At 39.8% G+C, this 22298-nt stretch overlaps 1 protein-coding gene across 4 annotated transcripts in view; it reads right to left on the bottom strand.

Moving 5' to 3' along the window:
• The window catches only part of fcho2 (FCH and mu domain containing endocytic adaptor 2), a 208967-nt gene that overhangs the window by 18087 nt on the left and 168582 nt on the right, over positions 1-22298 (bottom strand). For all 4 annotated transcript variants that reach the window (XM_059974581.1, XM_059974579.1, XM_059974578.1 and 1 more), the window contains 2 exons: positions 13664-13775; positions 4046-4201 (listed from right to left, as the gene is read on the bottom strand). In XM_059974581.1, the coding sequence (XP_059830564.1) occupies positions 4046-4201; positions 13664-13775 (268 nt within the window). The remainder of the gene's footprint in view (positions 1-4045; positions 4202-13663; positions 13776-22298) is intronic.

The following is a 22298-nucleotide window of genomic DNA, read 5'->3' on the forward strand; positions in this document are numbered from 1 at the left end:
GCTAGGGCTACAGGGCAGACTTTAAACCAGTAAGATGGGGGAGGCGGGAATCAATTTGAGGAAACTATGGGAGAGGAGGTTAGTTCACCAGTAGAGCAAGTAAATAGACACTGTGTGAGGGAGGAAAGGCAGGTGATAGAGAAGGGATGCGCTCAGCCCGAAGATGTAGGGGAGAAGAAAGAAAAGGATAATAAATTTGAATGCATTCTTAGGGATGAAAAGAGAGGAGGAGGTGGAGAGTATCTTAAATGTATCTATTTTAATGCTAGGAGCATTGTAAGAAAGGTGGATGAGCTTAAAGCGTGGATTGATACCTGGAATTATGATGTTGTAGCTATTAGTGAAACATGGTTGCAGGAAGGGTGTGATTGGCAACTAAATATTCCTGGATTTAGTTGCTTCAGGTGTGATAGAGTAGGAGGGGCCATTGCTTGTCCGAGAAAATCTTATGGCGGTGCTTTGGAAGGATAGATTAGAGAGCTCCTCCAGGGAGACTATTTGGGTGGAATTGAGGAATGGGAAAGGTGTAGTAACACTGATAGGAGTGTATTATAGGCTACCTAATGGGGAGCGTGAGTTGGAAGAGCAAATGTGTAAGGAGATAGCAGATATTTGTAGTAAACACAAGGTGGTGATTGTGGGAGATTTTAATTTTCCACACGTAGACTGGGAAGCTCATTCTGTAAAAGCGCTGGATGGTTTTTTTGTGAAATGTGTGCAGGATAGTTTTTTGCAACAATACGTAGAAGTACCGACTAGAGATGGGGCAGTGTTGGATCTCCTGTTAGGGAATGCGATAAATCAGCTGACAGATGTATGTGTTGGGGAGCACTTCGGGTCCAGTGATCACAATAGCATTAGCTTCAATATAATTATGGAGAAGGACAGGACAGGACCTAGAGTTGAGATTTTTGATTGGAGAAAGGCTAACTTTGAGGAAATGCGAAGGGATTTAGAGAGAGTGGATTGGGTCAAGTTGTTTTATGGGAAGGATGTAATAGAGAAATGGAGGTCATTTAAGGGTGAAATTATGAGGGCACAGAATCTTTATGCTTCTGTTAGGTTGAAAGGAAAGGTTAAAGGTTTGAAAGCACCATGGTTTTCAAGGGATATTAGAAATTTGGTTCGGAAAAAGAGGGATGTCTACAATAGATATAGGCAGCATGGAGTAAAGGAATTGCTCAAGGAATATAAAGAATGTAAAAGGAATCTTAAGAAAGTGATTTAGAAAAGCTAAAAGAAGATACGAGGTTGGTTTGGCAAATAAGGTGAAAGTAAATCCGAAAGGTTCCTACAGTTATATTAAAAGCCAGAGGATAGTGAGGGATAAAATTGGCCCCTTAGAGAATCAGAGTGGTCAGCTATGTGTGGAGCCGAGGGAGATGGGAGAGATTTTGAACGTTCTTCTCTTCGGTATTTACTAAGGAGAAGGATATTGAATTGTGTAAGGTGTGGGAAACAAGTAAGGAAGTTATGGAACCTATGACAATTAAAGAGGTGGATGTACTGGCGCTTTTAAGAAATTTAAAAGTGGATAAATCTCTGGGTCTTGACAGAATATTCCCCAGGACCTTGAGGGAAGTTTGTGTAGAAATAGCAGGAGCTCTGACGGAGATCATTAGAAACAGGGATTGTGCTGGAGGATTGGCGTATTGCTCATGTGGTTCCATTGTTTAAAAAGGGTTCTAGAAGTAAGCCTAGCAATTATAGACCTGTCAGTTTGACATCAGTGGTGGGTAAATTAATGGAAAGTATTCTTAGAGATAGTATTAATAATTATCTGGATAGACAGGATCTGATTAGGAGTAGCCAGCATGGATTTGTGCGTGGAAGGTCATGTTTGACAAACCTTATTGAATTTTTTGAAGAAGTTACGAGGAATGTTGACGAGGGTAAGGCAGTGGATGTAGTCTATATGGACTTCAGCAAAGCCTTTGACAAAATTCCACATGGAAGGTTAGTTAAGAAGGTTCAGTCGTTAGGTATTAATGCTAGAGTAATAAAATGGATTCAACAGTGGCTAGATGGGAGATGCCAGAGAGTAGTGGTGGATAATTGTTTATCGGGATGGAGGCCGGTGACTAGCGGGGTGCCTTAGGGATCTGTTTTGGGCCCAATGTTGTTTGTAATATACATAAATGATCTGGATGATGGGGTGGTAAATTGGATTAGTAAATATGCCGATGATACTAAGGTAGGAGGTGTTGTGGATAATGAGGTGGGTTTTCAAAGCTTGCAGGGAGACTTATGCCAGTTAGAAGAATGGGCTGAACGTTGGCAGATGGAGTTTAATGCTGAGAAGTGTGAGGTTCTACATTTTGGCAGGAATAATCCAAATAGAACATACAGGGTAAATGGTAGGGCATTGAGGAATGCAGAGGAACAGAGAGATCTAGGAATAACAGTGCATAGTTCCCTGAAGGTGGAGTCTCATGTAGATAGGGTGGTGAAGAAGGCTTTTGGAACGCTGGCCTTTATAAATCAAAGCATTGAGGTACAGAAGTTGGGATGTAATGTTAAGATTGTACAAGGCATTGGTAAGGCCAAATTTGGAATATTGTGTACAGTTCTGGTCACCGAATTATAGGAAAGATATCAACAAATTAGAGAGAGTGCAGAGACGATTTACTAGGATGTTACCTGGGTTTCAGCTTTTAAGTTACAGAGAAAGGTTGAACAAGTTAGGTCTCTATTCATTAGAGCGTAGAAGGTTGAGGGGGGATTTGATCGAGGTATTTAAAATTTTGAGAGGGATAGATAGAGTTGACGTGAATAGGCTGTTTCCATTGGGAGTAGGGGAGATTCAAACGAGAGGACATGATTTGAGAGTTAGGGGGCAGAAGTTTAAGGGAAACACGAGGGGGTATTTCTTTACTCAGAGAGTGATAGCTGTGTGGAATGAGCTTCCTGTAGAAGTAGTAGAGACCAGTTCAGTTGTGTCATTTAAGGTAAAATTGGATAGGTATATGGACAGGAAAGGAGTGGAGGGTTATGGGCTGAGTGCGGGTAGGTGGGACTAGGTGAGATTAAGAGTTCGGCACAGACTAGGAGGGCCGAGATGGCCTGTTTCCATGCTGTGATTGTTATATGGTTATTTGGTTATCTCAAAATGCCTTAGTAAATTATCATGCTCCAAACTAATCTCCCTATCCTCCACAACCTTCTCCTTCATAAATACTCCTTCAAAATAGTCATTTAGCAATATTCATTTTACACTCTTCTGCATTGTCCATGGAGCATGAAAGAGAAGTGTTAGATTGATCTTGGAGTAGTTTAAAAGTTTACCACAACATCGTTAGCCATAGGGCCTGTACTGTGCTGTATTGTTCCATTTTCTATGTTATCTTTAATTATCTTAAAACTTAAGAAGTCATGATCTTTGTTCCCTGTCACCTGGCTAGGGTCATTACCCAATCAATAGCAGGTCTCACATGGCTCCTCCACTTTTTGCACAATTTATTGATTGAAGAAACCCTCTAGGATGCACCTAACACATTCTGCGCTGTCTAAACCTCTTGCACCAAGGAGATCCCAGTGTATATTAGGGAAACTGAAACAACCCACTACAAAGCGCTGTTGTTTTAACATTTTTTAACACCAATCTGCATGCACATCTGTTCCCCAATGTCCCGGTGGCTGTTGGGTGCCATTAAGTATAATCCCATTGGAGTGATAGCACTTTTCCTATGTCTGAGTTCTACTCATACAGACTCAGTGGATGAGCTCTCCATTATGTCCCTGCTGATTAAAACTGCAACTCGCCCTTTTCTTTCTTTTCTAAGATACTGAAATCCTGGAACATGATTTGACATTTTAGTCAAATGGCAGTTACATTCAAACAAAGCACTAATCTCACAATAAAATCCAGAACGTGCATCCAAATACTGCAGCAGAACTTGAATCTGTAAACATCTAATTCAGGTGAGAGTCTGCCAATTCAGAAAGGCTGACACTAACTGCATGTATTCTTATTATTAACCACAGCAAAATACATATTATCTAATTACTCATCAGTTAATAGATTACGCAACAATGAAGAGATTACCTATACACAAGCTGTGTATTTGGAAGGATTTGCTCAAATTTGTTGGTGTTCCGTATTCTGAAGCTGAGCACAGCAGGTGATGGATTGCTGGTAAAAACTTTAATTATTCCACTTGGAAAGGACATGGTCATATCACCAGTGATTTTGACTATGCATCTAGAGTAAAAGCACAGAAGTTAACAGCAACAGATTTTACAATTATCAAGGAATATTAAACCTGCGAATTATATTAAACAGAAATAAATTATTATTTTTTGTTAATTTAATTTTTGATAATAACCTCACTGGCACAATAAATATTCATTCAGACCACACAAAAGGCAATTAATTTCAGTTCAACACGAGTGAATCTGCAGATGCTGGAAATAAATAAAAACACAAAATGCTGGCAGAACTCAGCAGGCCAGACAGCATCTATGGGAGGAGGTAATGACGACGTTTTGGGCCGAAACCCTTCATCAGGAGTGAAGTAACATGGGATGGTCGAGGGGGGGATAAGAAGTGGGGGGAGAGATGAAGTAGAGAGTTGGGAAGTGATAGGCTGAAGGGAAATGGGCTAGGGGGAAGATGGAGAATTATGGGAAATAAAAGAGAAAGAAAGGTAGGGCTGGGTGGAGGTTATAGATAGGGATGGGGCGGGGGGGGGGGGGGCAGGGATATCAACGGAGGTCTGTGAGTTGAATCTTCATGCCAGCACGTAGGAGGCTACCTAGGCGGGAGATAAGGTATTGTTCCATCAACCTTCGTGTGGCCTCATCTTGACGGTAGAGGAGGCCATGGACAGACATATCAAAGTGGGAGTGGTCTGTGGAATTGAAGTGTGTGGCCACAGGGAGATCCCGCCACTGCTGGAGGACTGAGCGCTGGTGTTCCGTGACTACGCAACTCCCTTGTCCATTCATCCCCCCCCCCATCCCTCCCCACCGACCTCCCTCCAGGCACTTATCCCTGAAAATGGAAGAAGTGCTACACCTGCCCCAACACTTCTTCCTTCACCACCATCCTAAGCCCCAGACAGTACTTTCAGGTGAAGCACCACTTCACCTGCGAGTCAACTGGGGTGATATACTGTATCCGGTGCTCCCGATAAGGCCATTTATACATTGGGGAGACCTGCCGCAGACTGGGAGACTGTTTCGCCGAACACCGGCACTCAGTCCTCCTGATGCTGTCTGGCCTGCTGAGTTCTAATTTCAGTTCATGTTATCCACTAAAGAAAAATGAATATACTTACACCTCTTTCATATCTCTCATCCAAAATTTTAAAATGGTGCCCCATAATCTTTAAATCATCCACTACTTGGAACAGTTTCCCTCTATTTACCCAATTTGAATGACCCATGATCTTATCCACCTCCATCAAATTTCCTCTCAACCTTCTGTGCTCCAGTAATTTCAGTTTCTCAATCCAATCTAGAAACTCTTTTCTGCCACTTCTTTGGGACCTTCACTCACTCCCTAAAGTATTGTGACTGGAACTGTATGCAATATTACAACTAAATAATATTTTACACAAGTTCAACATTACTTCCCTGTTTTTGTACCATGTCTTTATTTATAAATCCTTGGATCCCATGTTTTTTAACTGTTCTTTCAACACATGCCATATATGTTCAGATTCCACTGTTCCTGCACACCCTTTAAAACTGTACCATTTAAGTCTATTTTTGTCTCGCCATTCTTTTTCTTCCAAAGTGCAACACTTCATATTTGTAGCCTATAACAATCCTCCTCACTGCTTTGCACATCTTAAAATTTTATATAATCATAGATTGGAAAAATTTACCTCATAGGCTCATCTCCAATCATAGATCAAATTTTTAAAAAGTGCTAGATGTTTCTGTCTGCCTTCCTCCATCATAAGTTAAAAAAGCACTGATGATTTGTTTTCTGCATTTATGTTAATATCCTAACTTTTACTTCCACGTGTCTCAATTTTCCAACCAGACCTAGGTAGAACTTTTCAGAAAATATACACTGATAGCATCGACTGCATTGTATTTTAATAACCTTCCTGCTACCCCATCAAAAATAATCATACAAATTAGTAAAACATAATTCATATTTAGCAAGTCCCTGCTGGCTCTCCCAATTCAAACCAAAGTATCTTGTAACAACACACACAAAATGCTGGTAGAACACAGCAGGCCAGGCAGCATCTACAGGGAGAAGTGATGTCAACATTTCGGGCCGAGACCCTTCGTCAGGACTAACCGAAAGGCAAGATAGTAAGAGATTTGAAAGTGGAGGGGGAAATGCGAAATGATAGTAGACCGGAGGGGGTGGGATGAAGCTAAGAGTTGGAAAGGTGATTGGCGAAAGTGATACTGAGCTGGAGAAGGGAAAGGATCATGGGACGGGAGGCCTCAGGAGAAAGGAAGGGGGGGGGGGAGCACCAGAGGGAGATGGAGAACAGGCAAACAACTAAATATGTCAGGGATGGGATAAGAAGGGGGAGGAGGGGCATTAACGGAAGTTAGAGAAGTCAATGTTCATGCCATCAGGTTGGAGGCTACCCAGCCAGTATATAAGGTGTTGTTCCTCCAACCTGAGTTTGGATTCATTTTGACAATAGACATCGCTTCTCCCTATAAATGCTGCCTAGCCTGCTGTGTTCTACCAGCATCTTGTGTGTGTTGTTGTTTAAATTTCCAGCATCTGCAGATTTCCTCGTGTTTGCAAAGTATCTTGTAATATTTTTAATGCTTCTCCAACTAACTGCCCTGTAGCTTGCTGGTATCTCTTACAAACCTTTTTTTTTGAACAAGAATGCTCAATTTGTTAATTTCCAACCCTTTTGAACTTCCACCCAATCTACAGACGATTAAAAAGTTTCGCAAGCTCTAGGTTTGTGTTTGCCTACACTCTAAAGTGAGTGTAGCCTCAGAAACCATCCTATTCAGATTTGGTGACTTGATGCAAGGATAGGAGATCTTTATTATACCTCTCTTGGTCAGATTTCACCTCATCTATTATCCTTACTACCATCTCTTCTACTGACATTCTGGCAGCATCCTCTTCCTTAAACATATTGTTAACTTAGTACTCTATCAAAGGCTTCTGCATCTATGCAGAGATCACCAATTTTATCCTGAGTTTGTCCTCACCCTACCCTTTATTATCTATGCCTGTTTATATTCACATATATAAACAAAGATTTTATTAAGATGAGAAGTGACAAAATAGTGGCAGGTTAAATCAAATACAATCCAAAAATAAGAACATAAAGAACAGGAGGATATTTAAAGATAAGAACAGTAGGATCCGAAAGGGAAACCAATGTGTGGAAGATTTGGATATTTGTGTTTATGAAAGAGAGAAGCAATGCAAATGTAGTTAAGGAGGAAGTGCATGTAATATGGGATAAACATAGTCAGAGGTGGAACTAAGCTATTTAGTGCCCTCAAAAAACATCCCAGGCTATTAAAAGTGAAGAGAAAATTTGTTTAGCTTTGATCATCATTTTGTAAGCATCCTTGGTGGGGTGGGGAAGACTGGTGGATTGCTAATGTTGTAATATTATTAAAAACAGAAGTTATTAAAATAGCTTTAATAACTTATTTAAGTTCAGTGGCAGACAAGATGTAGGAATCAATTCTGAGAGACAGTGTAAATGGTCCAATTACAAAGGCATAGATTATCCAGGAAAAGTCAAGAGAATTTGTTAAGCAAGTTCTTATCTGCCTAATCCTGACAATTTTCTTGAGTTAAACAGATGAGGACAGTGCATATGCAGTCTACAGGGTTTTAGCAAGGATTTTGACAATAGAGTATCTCACAGCCTCAAACTGGGGTTTTCTGCTGTTGAGGAGAAATGCAGCATTGTATCTAGAGTCATATGCCAGATATTTATATGGAAGCTGTTCAAAAAATAAAAACACATGCAATCAAAAGAAGAGTAGGAAACTGGATCCAAAATTTCCTCAGTGGCAGAAAGAAAAGGATAACAACTGGCTATCTTCTATGGCTGTTGATATTAAATTCTACAGAACTTAGTACTTGATCCCCTTTTTGTTATATATATTAATAATATGGAGTTCAGTGTGGGAATTCACAGAAAACAGTCAGGATAAATGGGACATTTTACTGATTAGTAATCAGTAACTAGTTAGTGCCCAAGAGATCACTGCTACAGCTTCAGCTATTTATAATCAATGTTGATGACTTGAAAGGACTGAGTTTACTGGAGCTTATTAACTACATTGTAACTTTGCTATGATTCTGTAAGAAGCCTTTCAGTACCATTCACTTGTAAAAAAAATACACAGTTGTATTGCTACACACAACAGGAAACAGCAGCAGAGCTTAATCCACACGTGCAGTTTTAGATGACTAGATGGTGTTCTGGGGTAAAAAAAAACAGTAAATATTTGGCCTCCTTAACCCATGAGTGTTTAAACTGAACATTATTAGCAATTGATAGCTAATCTCAAAGCACTCAAAAAAAGGCTGGCCTTAGATCTGTGTTAAGAATTAATCTAATGAATAATCCAGGTTATGCAATAAAAAGCGTATTACAATTTTGTGTGTGCATTATACAGTGCTAAACAGCAGGGATTTGCAGACATTTAAAGTCTGATGAAACAGTAGAGTGATTGTAACTACCCTAAGGACATTAAAGTAGAAACTTTAAAAAAATTGCTTTATTGATTTAATCCAACAAGGATTGCTGCATTGCTTGATTTTGTTCTTGTAAGTTATATGAGTAAATAAAGTTGTTTGCAAGGACAAGATCTATTTAAGAACAGTAGTCACAAAATAATTGCATTCAGTGTAAGAATGGAAAAGAACAAAAAGAAAAAAAATAAGAGTGCGGGAATAGTACGAAACAAAGGTCAGAAAGATAGCGAAGGATTTAAACAAAATTAACTGTGCAGGCAAGTTAGCCAATAGATAAACAGATGAATGATGTGATACAGAGCAAGTCATACAGCTATACAACACAGAATTAGGACCAACAATCCTGCTGGCCCATGCTGACAAAGATACCCCCATCTAAGCTAGTTGCATTTGTCAGTGTTTGGCCCATAAGATTTTAAAACTTTTCAATACAAATGTACCTGTCCAACTGTCTTTTAAATGTTTTTACTGTACCAACTTTAACCATTTCCTCTGGCAGCTGATTTTATATGCATACCACCCACTGTGGAGGAGAAAAAAGGTTGCCCCTTGAGTTCCTCTTAATCTTTCCCCTCTTCTATATCCTCTAGTTCTTGATACCCCAACTCATCAAAAAAGATTGAATGCATTCCCCCTATCTAAACATCTCATGATTTTATACAACTCTTTAAGATCATAAGTCTCGTATGTTCTAAGGAATGAGGTCCTAGTCTGTCCACCCTCTCGCTATAGCTCAGTTCCTTGGTAACTCCTGGCAGTATTCTTATAAATATTTGCTGCACTCCTTCCAGTTTAATGACACCTGTCATAAAGCAGCGGGATCAAAACTGACATTTGAAGTGCAGCCTCACAAGTATCATGTACAACTGCACCATGACCTCCCACCTTTAACACTCAATGTCTTCTCGTAATAAGGCTTTCATGCCAAAAGCCTTCTTTACCATCTTGCCCATCTCTGACTCCACTTTCAGGGAACCATGTACTTGTACTTAAGGTCTTTCTGTTCTAAAGCACTCCCTAGATCTTTGCCATTCACTATGAAAGTCCTACCTGTTTTTGACTTTCGAACTGCAACACCTTGCACTTATCTGAATGAAACTCCATTGCCATACTTTGGTCCACTTACTCAGCAGATTAAGATCTTGCTGTAAGTTTTGATAACCTTCTTGATTGTTATGTATAAAATTCCTAACCATGTCTTCTACAGTCTTATCCAAATTGTTGATGTAAATTTCAAACAACAGTGAGCCTAATACTGATCACGGGCCTCTAGTCTGAGAAACAACCTACTACTAACCTTCTCTGTTTTCTATCATCAAGCTAATTGTGATTTGAAACAATACTGAATCTTATCAAAAGTTTTACTGAAGTCCATATAAACCACATCTACCTCCTTGTGTTCAACAACTTTCTTAGTCATATCAACAAACATGCACCCAAGTTTGCAAGGCACAGTCTCCCATGCATAAAGCCATGCTCACTATCCCTAATCAACGCATCTTTCCAGGTGCATGCATATCTTATTTCTCAGACTCATCTTCAATAACTTACCAACCACAGGTGTTAGACCTACTGGTCTGTATTTCCCACGTATTCCTTGCTACCCCTCTTAAATAAGGGCACAACATTTGCTCTACTGGCACTTCACCTACAGCTAATGATTATGCAAGTATTTCTGCCAGGGTTCCTGCAATTTCTTCTCAAAACCCACACAGTTCATTGATAGTTAGGTGCTGTAGTTAAGTACATGTAGCATTCGGAACAAGGTGGACGAACTGAAAGAAGGTCATAGTTGGGAGTTTAACATCAAAGGATATACTTTCTATCAAAAGGTCAAGCAGAAAGCATAGGCGGTGGTGTGGTTCTATTGGTAAGAGATGGAATTATATCTTTAGAAAGAAGTGACATTGGGTCAGAGAATGTCGAATCTTTGTGGGTGGAGTTAAGAAACTGCAATAGTGAAAAAACCATTATGGGAATCATATATAGGCCTCCGAATAGTATCCAAGCTGCCCAGGTGGATTGGAAGGGGATACTGACAGGGATGATGGCAGAACCAAGGTAGCTGACGTTTCATGGAATAGTTCACAAGGCGCAGGATAGATATGTCCCACAGAAGAAGTTGTTCTTAACAGCAGGGCTAGGCAACCATGGCTGACAAAGGAAGTTGTCTGCATAAAAGCCAAGGAAAGGACAGATAAGGGAGCAAAAATGAGTGAGAAGTTGGATGATTGGGAAGTTTTTAAAATCCAACAAAAGGCAACTAAGAAAGCTATAATAAGGGAAAAGATGCAATATGAGGGCAAAGTAGCCAATAATAGTAGGATACCAAAAGCTTTTTCAGTTATATAATGAATAAAAGGAGGGTGAGAGTTGGTATTGGACCACTGGAAAATGATGCTGGTGAGGTACTAATGGAGGACAAAGAAATGGCAGATGAACTTAATAAGTACATTGCTTCAGTTTTTACTGTGGAAGACACCAGCTATATCCCAAAGGTCCGTGAGTATCAGGGAGCAGTAGTGTGTGCCATTACTATTACAAAGAAAAAGTGTGAGGCAAACTGAAAAGTCTTAAGGTGGATAAGTCACCTGAACCAAATGGACTACATCCCAGGGTTCTGAAAGAGTTTGCTGAAAAGTTAATAGATGCATTGGTCATGATCTTTCAAGAGTCACTTGATTCTGGTATGGTCCCAGAGGACTGGAAAATTGCAAATGTCACTCCACTCTTTAAGAAGGGAGGAAGACTACAGAGATGAAATTATAGGCCGGTTAGTTTGCTGGAAAACAAATCTTCTCCCAAGTCAATATTCAATAGATAGATTTAATATCAGAAAAGTGTATACAATATAGATCCTGAAATTCTTTTTCTTTGCAAACATCAACGAAAACGTAGTTCTCTTGCAGAGTGTATCAGGTTTTCCTCCAGGATCTGCCTGTATTTTGCTGCATTCATTCTACCCTCTACCTTCACAAGTCTCCGAGAGCCTGGTGAAGTGAAGCATCCCCACAGCATGATGCAGACACCACCATGCTTCATGATGGGGATGGTGTATTTTTAATGATGTGTGGTGTTTGGCTTACACCAAACTTAGCGTTTAGCTTACACCAAACATAGCGTTTAGCTTGATGGCCAAAAAGCTCGATTTTGGTTTCATCAGACTATAAAACCTTCTTCCAGCTGCCTTCAGTCTCCCACATAGAACATAGAATTGTACAGCACATTACAGGCCTTCCGGCCCACAATGCTGTGCTGACCCTCAAACCCGGCCTCCCATATAACTATAGCCCCCACTCTGCATGTCTTCTGGCAAAGTCTAGCCAGATATCATGTGAGGTTTTTTTTTCAACAGTGGCTTTGTCTTGGCAACTCTCCCAATGAGGTGCGACTAGTGAAGTAGCCAGGCAACAGTTCTTAAAGACGCAATCTCTCCCATCTCAGCCACTGAAGCTTGTAACTCCTCCAGAGTTGTCATAGGTCTCTTGGTGGCCTCCCTCACTAGTCCCCTTCTTGCAAATCACTAAGTATTTGAGGACAGCCTGCTCTATGCAGATTTACAACTATGCCATATTCTTTCCATTTCCTGATGATTGACTTAACTGTACTTGGAGATTTTCTTGTATCCATCTCCTGACTTGTGCTTTTCAATAACCTTTTCACAGAGTTGTTTGGAGTGTTCTTTTGTCTTCATTTAACTAATTGTGAGACTTCTAAGATCAGTTAGCTGCAGCAGTAATGATTTGGTGTGTCATATTAAAAGGGGTGAATACTTATACAATCATTTTTTTTGCATTTTATACCTGTAATTAGTTTAGATCACTTTGTAGAGATTTGTTTTCATTTTGACATGAAAGTCTTTTTCTGTTGATCAGTATCAAAAAAGCCTAATTAAATCCACTGTGATTCGATGTTGTAAAAAAATAAAACATGAAAACTTTCAAGGTGGGGTGAATGTCATTTATAGACACTGTATGTCCACTCATCTTTAAAGGTAAAAGGCCATTCAATAAGGTGGCTATTAATGTATACAGAATGCTTTCATTTATTAGCTGAGGCATAGAATATCACATCAGGCAGCATATTCTACAGCTGTATACACAGTTGTTTGATCACTTGTTGGGTACTGCATGAAGTTCTGGTTACCACATTGCAGGAGAGAATTAATTATAATGGGGGAAGGGTGCAAAATAAATTACTATGAATTTGCCAGACTGGAAAATTGCAGCTATAAGGTTGCATAGGTTAGAATTAATTGTGACTGAAGAGAATGACAGATTTGTATTTCATATTTCTAGCAACAGCTGATTTTATGATTAATTGTTTATTTTCACTTTGTACAAAGAATTTTGTCCCCTTTCCTTCTGACAATGCTGACTCCAGCTACCTATCACCATCAAGCTGAATTTTAATTTATACAGGTGTTCTTTACATATTTATTGGTATTACAACAGAGTCCACTCAGAAATCAGATGACTGAAATCAGCCATAGGGAGTTTATCCTTTTACTTCCTGAACATTAAACAAACTATATTTCCAATACTGTCCAAATAAGGCCAGACAATTCAACAGCAAGCTATGAATTATCGACCCATCACATGTGCACTATGAAATGGTTCTTTACTTATTAGCAATGGGAGAATAAATATTTAACACTGTCTACTAATTTCATCAAAAAACTCTTTAACAGAAAACTGTAATTGTTCGTGTTTCAATATGCTATATATGGTGAATGATGCAAATATCATTAACACTAATTCTTAAATTCAATAATAACTACAGCAATAAGGTTTTTAAATAACATACAGCACAACATTTTTAGTTTAATATTGTATAATTTTTGGTGGCCTAAGGTGGAACTCATTTTCAATATAATTTGCACTTCTTCAAAAAGTAAAGGCGTAACAGTTAATTATTTGTTTTTATTTAAACATTGAAGTTTCCATAGATGTATAGCTAACTAAATGATTCTTGGTACTGTAAATAAGTTGCACATACTTTGATGGGTCTGCTCCCTTGAAATAAGCATTGACTGACTCAGTAAACGCTGTTGCAACTGGTAAGGAATCCTGTGTCCCAAGGCTGATTGGACTGGGTCCACGAGACGTACCTAGTAATTCAACAAAGAAAAATGAACTATGCAATCACTTAATTTAATTATCATTACGTTTTTAGCTATTTTATTTAAATCCATAATCTTTTAACAATATTTTAAAAATCAGATGAAAAACTGTTACTTTAAAATATCCACACTTGCAATTTTGATTATCCAAAAAATAATCTGCAAATGAAGCTGAGTCTGCAAGGTCTGCTAAATTAAATGCAAAGTGCTTTTCATTTTCAAAACAGAAACTGTTGCAGTTAAACACACATATAGGACACGTAACTGCAATCATTTCTCAGCATTTTTATAATGAAATCCAATAATCCTTGTACAGTAAATTACTCATAAAATTGTTGTATCAAATTCATCTGCAGGTGCATGAGTTGTCTGAAATTGTAGTGATGTAATATACTTCAAAATTCCCCTCCGTGCTGCCTAACCTGCTGGGTGCCTGTTGCATTTTGTGTGAGCTGCTAAAATTTAAAAAAAATGAATAAACCTTCCACCATAGTTTGCAATTGATTTCATGATAGCTGTTGAAAAGAAATTAAAAATTATGAACATAATTTGTTATGCATTCCTATGTCCATTACTGATCTATTAGCTAAAAACCTAAAATTTCAAGCCTGTATATGCTAAACTGTAATACCATCAAGGAACATTCACTGCTTCCATAACAACAAACCATGGGTCACCAGTGATCTAAAGGTTCTCAAGCATAAAAAGAGAGCCATTAGATCAGAAGACAGGGAGGAATCAAAACATATGCAGAAGGAGCTTAAGGAGAAGATCAAGGTGACTAAAGGGGAATACGGGAGAGTGCTGCAGAACAAACTTGAGCAGAGAAGCACACAGGAAGTGTGGAGAGGCATGAAGAACATCACTGTCTTCAATCAGACTAGATGTAGAGCCTCGGAGTGTGGCCATGAATGGGCTATGAAGTAAACTAATTCTTCAATAATTTTGATAGTTGCCCTCCTGTTCACACCCCCTCAGCACACCAGTCCTGGTGCCAAGTCACCCAATGCTCCCTCAGCACCAATCCCTCCCCTCCTCCCCCCTCCAGTTCAACATGTGGCAGAACAACATAGGCTACCACCGTCTACATCTTGCCCTGCACCTACCATCTACACCACCATTCTGTACCAACTGCTATCATCCTGATCTTCTCCTCCCCCGGCTACCACCTTCCACCAACTCTCCAGTCATCATGAACTCAGCTTTACTACTGAACTGGTGAGAAGGGCTCTGGTGAAACTCAGACACAGCAAAGCAATGGGTCAAGCCCAAGGTCCTGGGCAGCTGTGTGAAGTTCCCCAGTGCATTTTCAGTCTGAATCTCAGTCTGGAAAGGGTCCTGACTGTGTGGAAAACATCATGTGTGGACCCAGTACCTAAGAAGGGCCAACCAAAAGACTTGAATGACTACCATCCTGTAGCCCTGACCTCACCCATCATGAAGACCCAAGCAAGATTGGTCCTGGCTCACCTCCAACACCTGATCAGATCAGCTCTTGATCCCCTGCAATTTGCCTACCAGAAGCACACTGGAGACAATGATGCTGCCATTTACCTGCTGCGCACAGCCTACTCCAATTTGGATAAGCAGGGCAGCACCGTGAGGATCATGTTTTTGATTTCTAGAGTGTCTTTAATACCATTCAGCTCTCATTGTTGCAGAGAAAAGCTCCATTCAATGCAGGTTGGCACTTTCCTTTCTTTTCAAATCTTTTTATTATTATTATTATCCAAAATACAAGAGTACATCGAAGTAAGTAACATTTACAAAGTCTCAAAAGAGAGAAAAAAAACATTAAGGATTGAAAAATATGATGACACAAAAAAAAGAAAGAAAAAAAACCCTACTAAGGCAAGAAAAAAATGAGAAAAAAAAGACCCCATTAGGTGTTCAACCCTGGAGCCATGCGTAGTACAAAAAGCTTCTAAATATAAACATCAAACCGCCAGCAAAAAAAATCATACCAACATTTACAATTAGATTGTGGAGAAAATTTATCAATTAACTCAAATGGTAGTAACGAGCAAATGAACCCCATCTTTTCTCAAAATCAAACATAGGTTTGAAGGTTCAACTCTAATTTTCACCAAACTAAGACATAACTTAAGAGAAGCATTGTGACAGAGTGGGAGCTGACGTATCCTTCCACTTCAACAGAACAGCCGTCCTAGCTATCAATGTAACAAACACAATCACATGTTGGTCAAACAAAGAAATACCACGAATATTTTGAGGTATTATTCCAAAGAGCACAGTTAATTTGTTAGGTTGTAAATTAATTTTAAGTGCTTTAGAAATTGTAGAAAAAACTGACTTCCAAAACTGTTCCAGTATAGAACAAGACCAAAACGTGTCAGTGCAGCTGTCTCAGTTTTACATCTATCACAATTACTGTCAACATTAGAAAAGATTTTAGACAATCTCTCCTTTGTCAAATAGTAACAATGTACAATTTTAAATTGAATCAATGAATGGCTAGCACAAATCAAGGAAGAATTAACCAACTTCAAAATCCGCATCCAGTCCTCCGTTATAAAAGTCAAATTAAGTTCCTTTTCCCATTCTTGTTTAATCTTAAAGAAAGGGCACTTATCCCATTGTAATAATGAATTATAAATTCTTCCAATGGAACCCTTCATCAAAGGGTTCATACTCATAATAGTATCTAACAGATTGGCCTCTAATATGCAAGGAAAATTACTTAAATATTTTTGTAAGAAATGTCTAACTTGAAGGTATTGTAAGAAGTAGTTATTTATCAATTAATTGTTCAAAAGACATCAGTCTATCTTCTTTAAATTGATCCAAAAAATTAATACCTTTATTTGTCCAAAGTAAAAAAATCGGATTACTCAAAGAAGGCTTAAAAAAATAATTTCGATAAATTAAACTACAAAGTTTAAATTTTTTAAGATTAAAAAATTACGGAACTGGAGCCAAATTTGTAAAGAATACTTAATCACAGGGTATAAATTTAAATTAGCAACTTTAGCTAATTGTATAGGTAGAGCAACTCTCAATAACAAGGTTAAATAAAACTGTTTCACAGCTTTCAATTCCAAATCTACCCAAATTGGCCACTCATTCTCATCAACCCAGTACAACCAAAAGGACATATATCATACATTAACAGCCCAGTAATATATTCTTAAATTAGGCAAAGTAAGATCTCTGTCCTTTTTCAATTTTTGTGAGTGAACCTTACCAATTCTTTTTGTTGGCTTTGTGGAACAGTCCATGTTCCAAGCCTATACGGGTATCTGTCCCCCTCTTTTCCTTCGCTACATCGATGACTTCATTGGTGCTGCCTCCTGCACGCATGCTGAGCTCATTGACTTCATTAACTTTGCCTCCAACTTTCACCCTGCCCTCAAATTTACCTGGTCCATTTCTGACACCTCCCTCCCCTTTCTTGATCTTTCTGTCTCCATCTCTGGAGACGGCTTATCTACTGATATCTACTATAAGTCTACAGACTCTCACAGCTACCTGGACTATTCCTCTTCCCACCCTGTCTCTTGCAAAAATGCCATCCCCTTCTTGCAATTCCTCTGTCTCTGCCGCATCTGCTCTCAGGATGAGGCTTTTCATTCCAGGACGAATGAGATGTCTTCCTTTTTTAAACAAAGGGGCTTCCCTTCTTCCACCATCAACTCTGCTCTCAAATGCATCTCTCCTATTTCCCACACATCTGCGCTCACACCATCCACCCACCACCCCACTCGGGATAGGGTTCCCCTTGTCCTCACCTACTACCCCACCAGCCTCCGGGTCCAACGTATAATTCTCCATAACTTCCGCCACCTCCAACGGGATCCCACTACCAAGCACATCTTTCCCTCCCCCCCCTTCTGCTTTCTGCAGGGATCGCTCCCTACACGACTCCCTTGTCCATTCTTCCCCACCATCCCTTCCCACCGATCTCCCTCCTGGCACTTATCCTTGCAAGCGGTACAAGTGCTACACCTGCCCTTACACTTCCTCCCTCACCACCATTCAGGACCCCAGACAGTCCTTCCAGGTGAGGCGACACTTCACCTGTGAGTCGGCTGGTGTGGTATACTGAGTCCGGTGCTCCCGGTGTGGTCTTTTATATATTGGTGAGACCCGACGCAGACTGGGAGACCGTTTCGCTGAACACCTACGCTCGGTCCGCCAGAGAAAGTGGGATCTCCCAGTGGTCACACATTTCAATTCCACGTCCCATTCCCATTCTGATATGTCTATCCATGGCATCCTCTACTATCAAGATGAAGCCACACTAAAGTTGGAGGAGCAACACCTTATATACCGGCTGGGTAGCCTCCAACCTGGTGGCATGAACATTGACTTCTCCTACTTCAGTTAATGCTCCTCCTCCCCTTCTTACCCCATCCCTGATATATTTAGCTTTTGTCCACCTCCTTCTTTTTCCTCTCTTTCTGCCCATCACTCTGCCTGTTCTCCATCTCCCTCTGGTGCTCCCCTCCCCCTTTCTTTCTCCCTAGGCCTCCCATCCCATAATCCTTTCCCTTCTCTAGCTCTGTATCCCTTTTGCCAATCACCTTTCTGGCTCTTAGCTTCATCCCACCCCCTCCGGTCTTCTCATAACATTTCACATTTTCCCCTCCCCCTCCTACTTTGAAATCTCTTACTATCTTTCCTTCCAGTTAGTCCTGACGAAGGGTCTCAGCCCGAAACGTCGACAGTGCTTCGCCTTATAGATGTGCCTGACCTGCTGCATTCCACCAGCATTTTGTGTGTGTTGCTTGAATTTCCAGGATCTGCAGATTTCCTCGTGTTTACCAATTCCTGGTCTTTTATCATTCCAAATAAAAGATGAGATAATAGAATCCATTCAATCAAAAAACTTATTAGTCAAAAAAACAGGGATATTCTGAAATAAATATAAAAATTTTACTAAAATCATCATTTTGACTACCGTAAATTCTGGACTATAAGCCGCTACTTTTTTCCCATGCTTTGAACACTGCCACTTATACTACGGTGCGGCTAATGCATGGTTTTTTTTCATGCCGCCAAAAACATTTTGTCTTGTAACAGTAGACCAATAAAATTGATGAGTAGTTCACAGAGGTCCAATGAAATTGTACGATAAATCAAGCGCACTTTCACAATTAAATTATTGTAAATCAGTCATTTGTACTCACCCTCATCAACATGGAAAACACTCGAAGAAAAGCATATGATGCAGCTTTTAAGTTAAAGGCGATCAATCTGGCGGTTGAAGAAGGAAATCGAGCTGCTGCACATAATCTTGGCATAAATGAATCGATGGTGAGTTGGTGGAGACGCCAGCGTGAAGAACTGAGTCAATGCAAAAAGATGACAAAAGCTTTCAGAGGTAATCATAGCAGATGGCCCGAAATTGAAAACTTTCTTGAAGACTGGGTTAACACACAGAGAGCAGGCGGCCGCGGTGTTTCCACCGTGCAGATCAGACTGAAGGCTAAAGCAATCGCCACCAAAATGAAAATCGAAGATTTTAGAGGTGGGCCATCGTGGTGTTTTAGATTTATGAGACGAAAAGGCCTGTCCGTCAGGGTACGCACGACTCTGTGTAAGCAGCTCCTTCACTCAAACAAAGATAGCGGAGAATTCCATCAGGCCAGATGATATCATAAATATGGATGAAGTACCTTTGACATTTGACCTGCCTCTCACTCGGACTGTTAATAAAAAAGGTGACTCGTCCATCACACTGAAAACAAGTGGCCATGAGAGAACGCATTTTACTTGTGTCCTGAGCTGCACAGCATCCGGACTAAAGCTTCCACCGATGGTGATTTTTAAGCGGCTGACAATGAAAGTTCAGTGAAAGCTGCCATGAAGAGTACAAACTCAATTCCAGCTGTGATTCCTGGGGGCACCACGAAGTATTTGCAGCCACTGGACATCAGTGTGAACCGGGCATTTAAAGTGGCGCTGCGCGTTGAGTGGGAGGCTTGGATGACGAGCGGCGAGAAATCCTTTACCAAAACAGGACGCATGCGAAGAGCATCTTTAACTCAAGTCTGCCAGTGGATCCTAAATGCGTGGAGCCGTGTCACAACATCCACCATCACCAACGGGTTTCGAAAGGCTGGACTGCTGCATGATGAAGAGGACCGCGTGCGCTCAAGTGAGAGTGACAACGAAGAGACTGAAGTGAGTGACGAGATCCTGAGGTTGTTCAATTCGGACACTGAAGAAGAGAACTTTGATGGTTTTAGTGCGCAGGAGGAAGATGAAGAAGGCGATCAATAACTTTTCCTGGTAGGCTGCAGTATATATATTTTTTTTACCAGTCGTTAGGAGATATTGGAATGTTGTTCGTGCACTGTTCAGTAAAAAAGTATATGCAACGTAATTTGTGTGTTACCGATACGTATGTATATTTAAAAGTAGCTGTGTTACAGGCACTGTTCGAGAAAAAGCATTTGCAATATGTATTTGTTTATGTTACCATATGGATTTAATTAAAAGTTAAAAAATCCTCACGTGTAATATCTTTCTGTGTAAATATCTCATATTACAACGTGGGACACCTGCGGCTTAAAATCCGGTGCGGCCTGTACAAGTACAAAATTGATTTTCTTTCTAAAATTAGAGCGTGCGGCTTTTAATCAGGTGCGCTCTGTAGTCCGGAATCTACGGTATATGAATGTGGCCAGGCAGCAAGTGAAAATGTAAGTGGGTTCCATCTGCTGAATGAATACTTCATAGAATCTACCAAGGGAACAAAATTACCTTTAAAAAGATCCTTATATTTTCAATGATTATAACGCCGATATCTAAAGGAATCCATAACTTTGAAAGGAGTATTATCATATATAGTAACAGATTCATTTAAAGGAAACAGTTCACTTTTATTAAAATTAATTTTATATCCTGAAAAATCTCCAAATTCATTGAATAATTTTAGCAAGGCAGGAATAGATTCCTTAGGATTAGATAGATAAACCAGTAAATCATCAGCATTAAGAGAAATCTTATGGTCTCATTCACAAGAATCCCTTGAATATCTTTAGCTTCACGAAGAGCAACAGCAAGGGGTTTTAATATTAAATTAAATAGCAAAGGACTTAATGGACAACCCTGTCTTGTTCCCCGTGAAAGCTGAAAAAAGGGGGATCTACAATTATTAGTAATAGGTTGGCACTTTTATTGCATCCTGGATAATGGACTACCTGACTGACAGACCACAGTTCGTGAGGCTTCAGAGCTGTGTTTCAGACATGGCTATAAGCAGCACTGGGGCCCCACAGGGGACTGTATTGGCTCCCTTCCTGTTTACCTTGAACCTTAGATACAACACAGAATCATGTCTTCTACAGAAATTCTCTGATGACTCAGCAATAGTGGGGTGTATAAAGGGAGGACGCTAAGACAAAGGAGATGGTGATGGATTTTAGGAAGGCTAAGTCTGTACTACTCTCTGCTACTATTGTAAGGACCTACAAGTACCTGGGGGTGCACCTGAATGACAGATTTTAGTGGAGCACCAGCACAGAGGCTGTGTACAAGAAGGGCCAGATTCACTTCTACTTCCTAAAGAGACTGAGGTCCTTTGGAGTATGCAGGCCTCCCCTTCAAATATTCTACCAGTCTGTTGTCACCAGTGCAATCTTCTATGTGGTGGTGTGCTGGGGTGATGCCAACAAACTCAATAAACTGATTAGAAAGGCTGGTTCTGTTATAGGTGTCAAACTGAACACATTGGAGGCTGTGGTAGAACAAAGAACCTGATGGAAAATCCTGGCGATTCTGGACAATGTTTTTCACCTGCTGCATTCCACCTTGGCTGAACAGAGGAATATTTTTAGTAATAGACTAAAACAACTGCACTGCTCCAAAGAGCACTATATGAGGCCATTTTTACCCTCAGCCATTAGGCTGTATAATGAGTCAACCTATAGCCAGGGTAATGTTGACACCCTCCTATCAGACTGTTCGAGGTAACTTAATTTTGTTCTTTCTTACTTCTATTATTTGTATATTTGTTTATCTGTACGCTTGTAATGCTACTGTGACACTATAATTTCCTTTGGGATTAATAAATTACCTATCTATCCTGATCAGAAATGTAAAGCTGATACATTTGCACTGTGCAAGCCTATTGCCAAACCAGTGTAAAATACTGCAGGTCTAAATTTATAAAGGCACAAACTGCAGTAAGCTGTTCCTCTAATGTTCATAATATAAACTTAATTCAACAAAAGATAAACAATCCAATAGCAAAACACTGCAGATGTTGCAAAGATGAACTAACAGAAAATTTGGAATTAGCTATCAAAAATGAATTCCTTATTTATGTACATTAAACAACAACTGACTTGATACATAACTCTCTCCAGATACTGCCTCACCTTACTAAGTATTTTCAGCATTTTGTGTTTCATTTTAATTAAAACGTAACTAGGACTTCTATCTTCTTGGCTATTAATTTACAGTATGAGTTAAAAAATCTTTTTTGTAGCTTATTTCATAGCTAAGCGTTCACAATATTCTACAGAAATTCTGCAATTCTTT

This window comes from Hypanus sabinus, chromosome 7 (genome assembly GCF_030144855.1).
Source record: "Hypanus sabinus isolate sHypSab1 chromosome 7, sHypSab1.hap1, whole genome shotgun sequence".
NCBI lineage: Eukaryota > Metazoa > Chordata > Chondrichthyes > Myliobatiformes > Dasyatidae > Hypanus > Hypanus sabinus.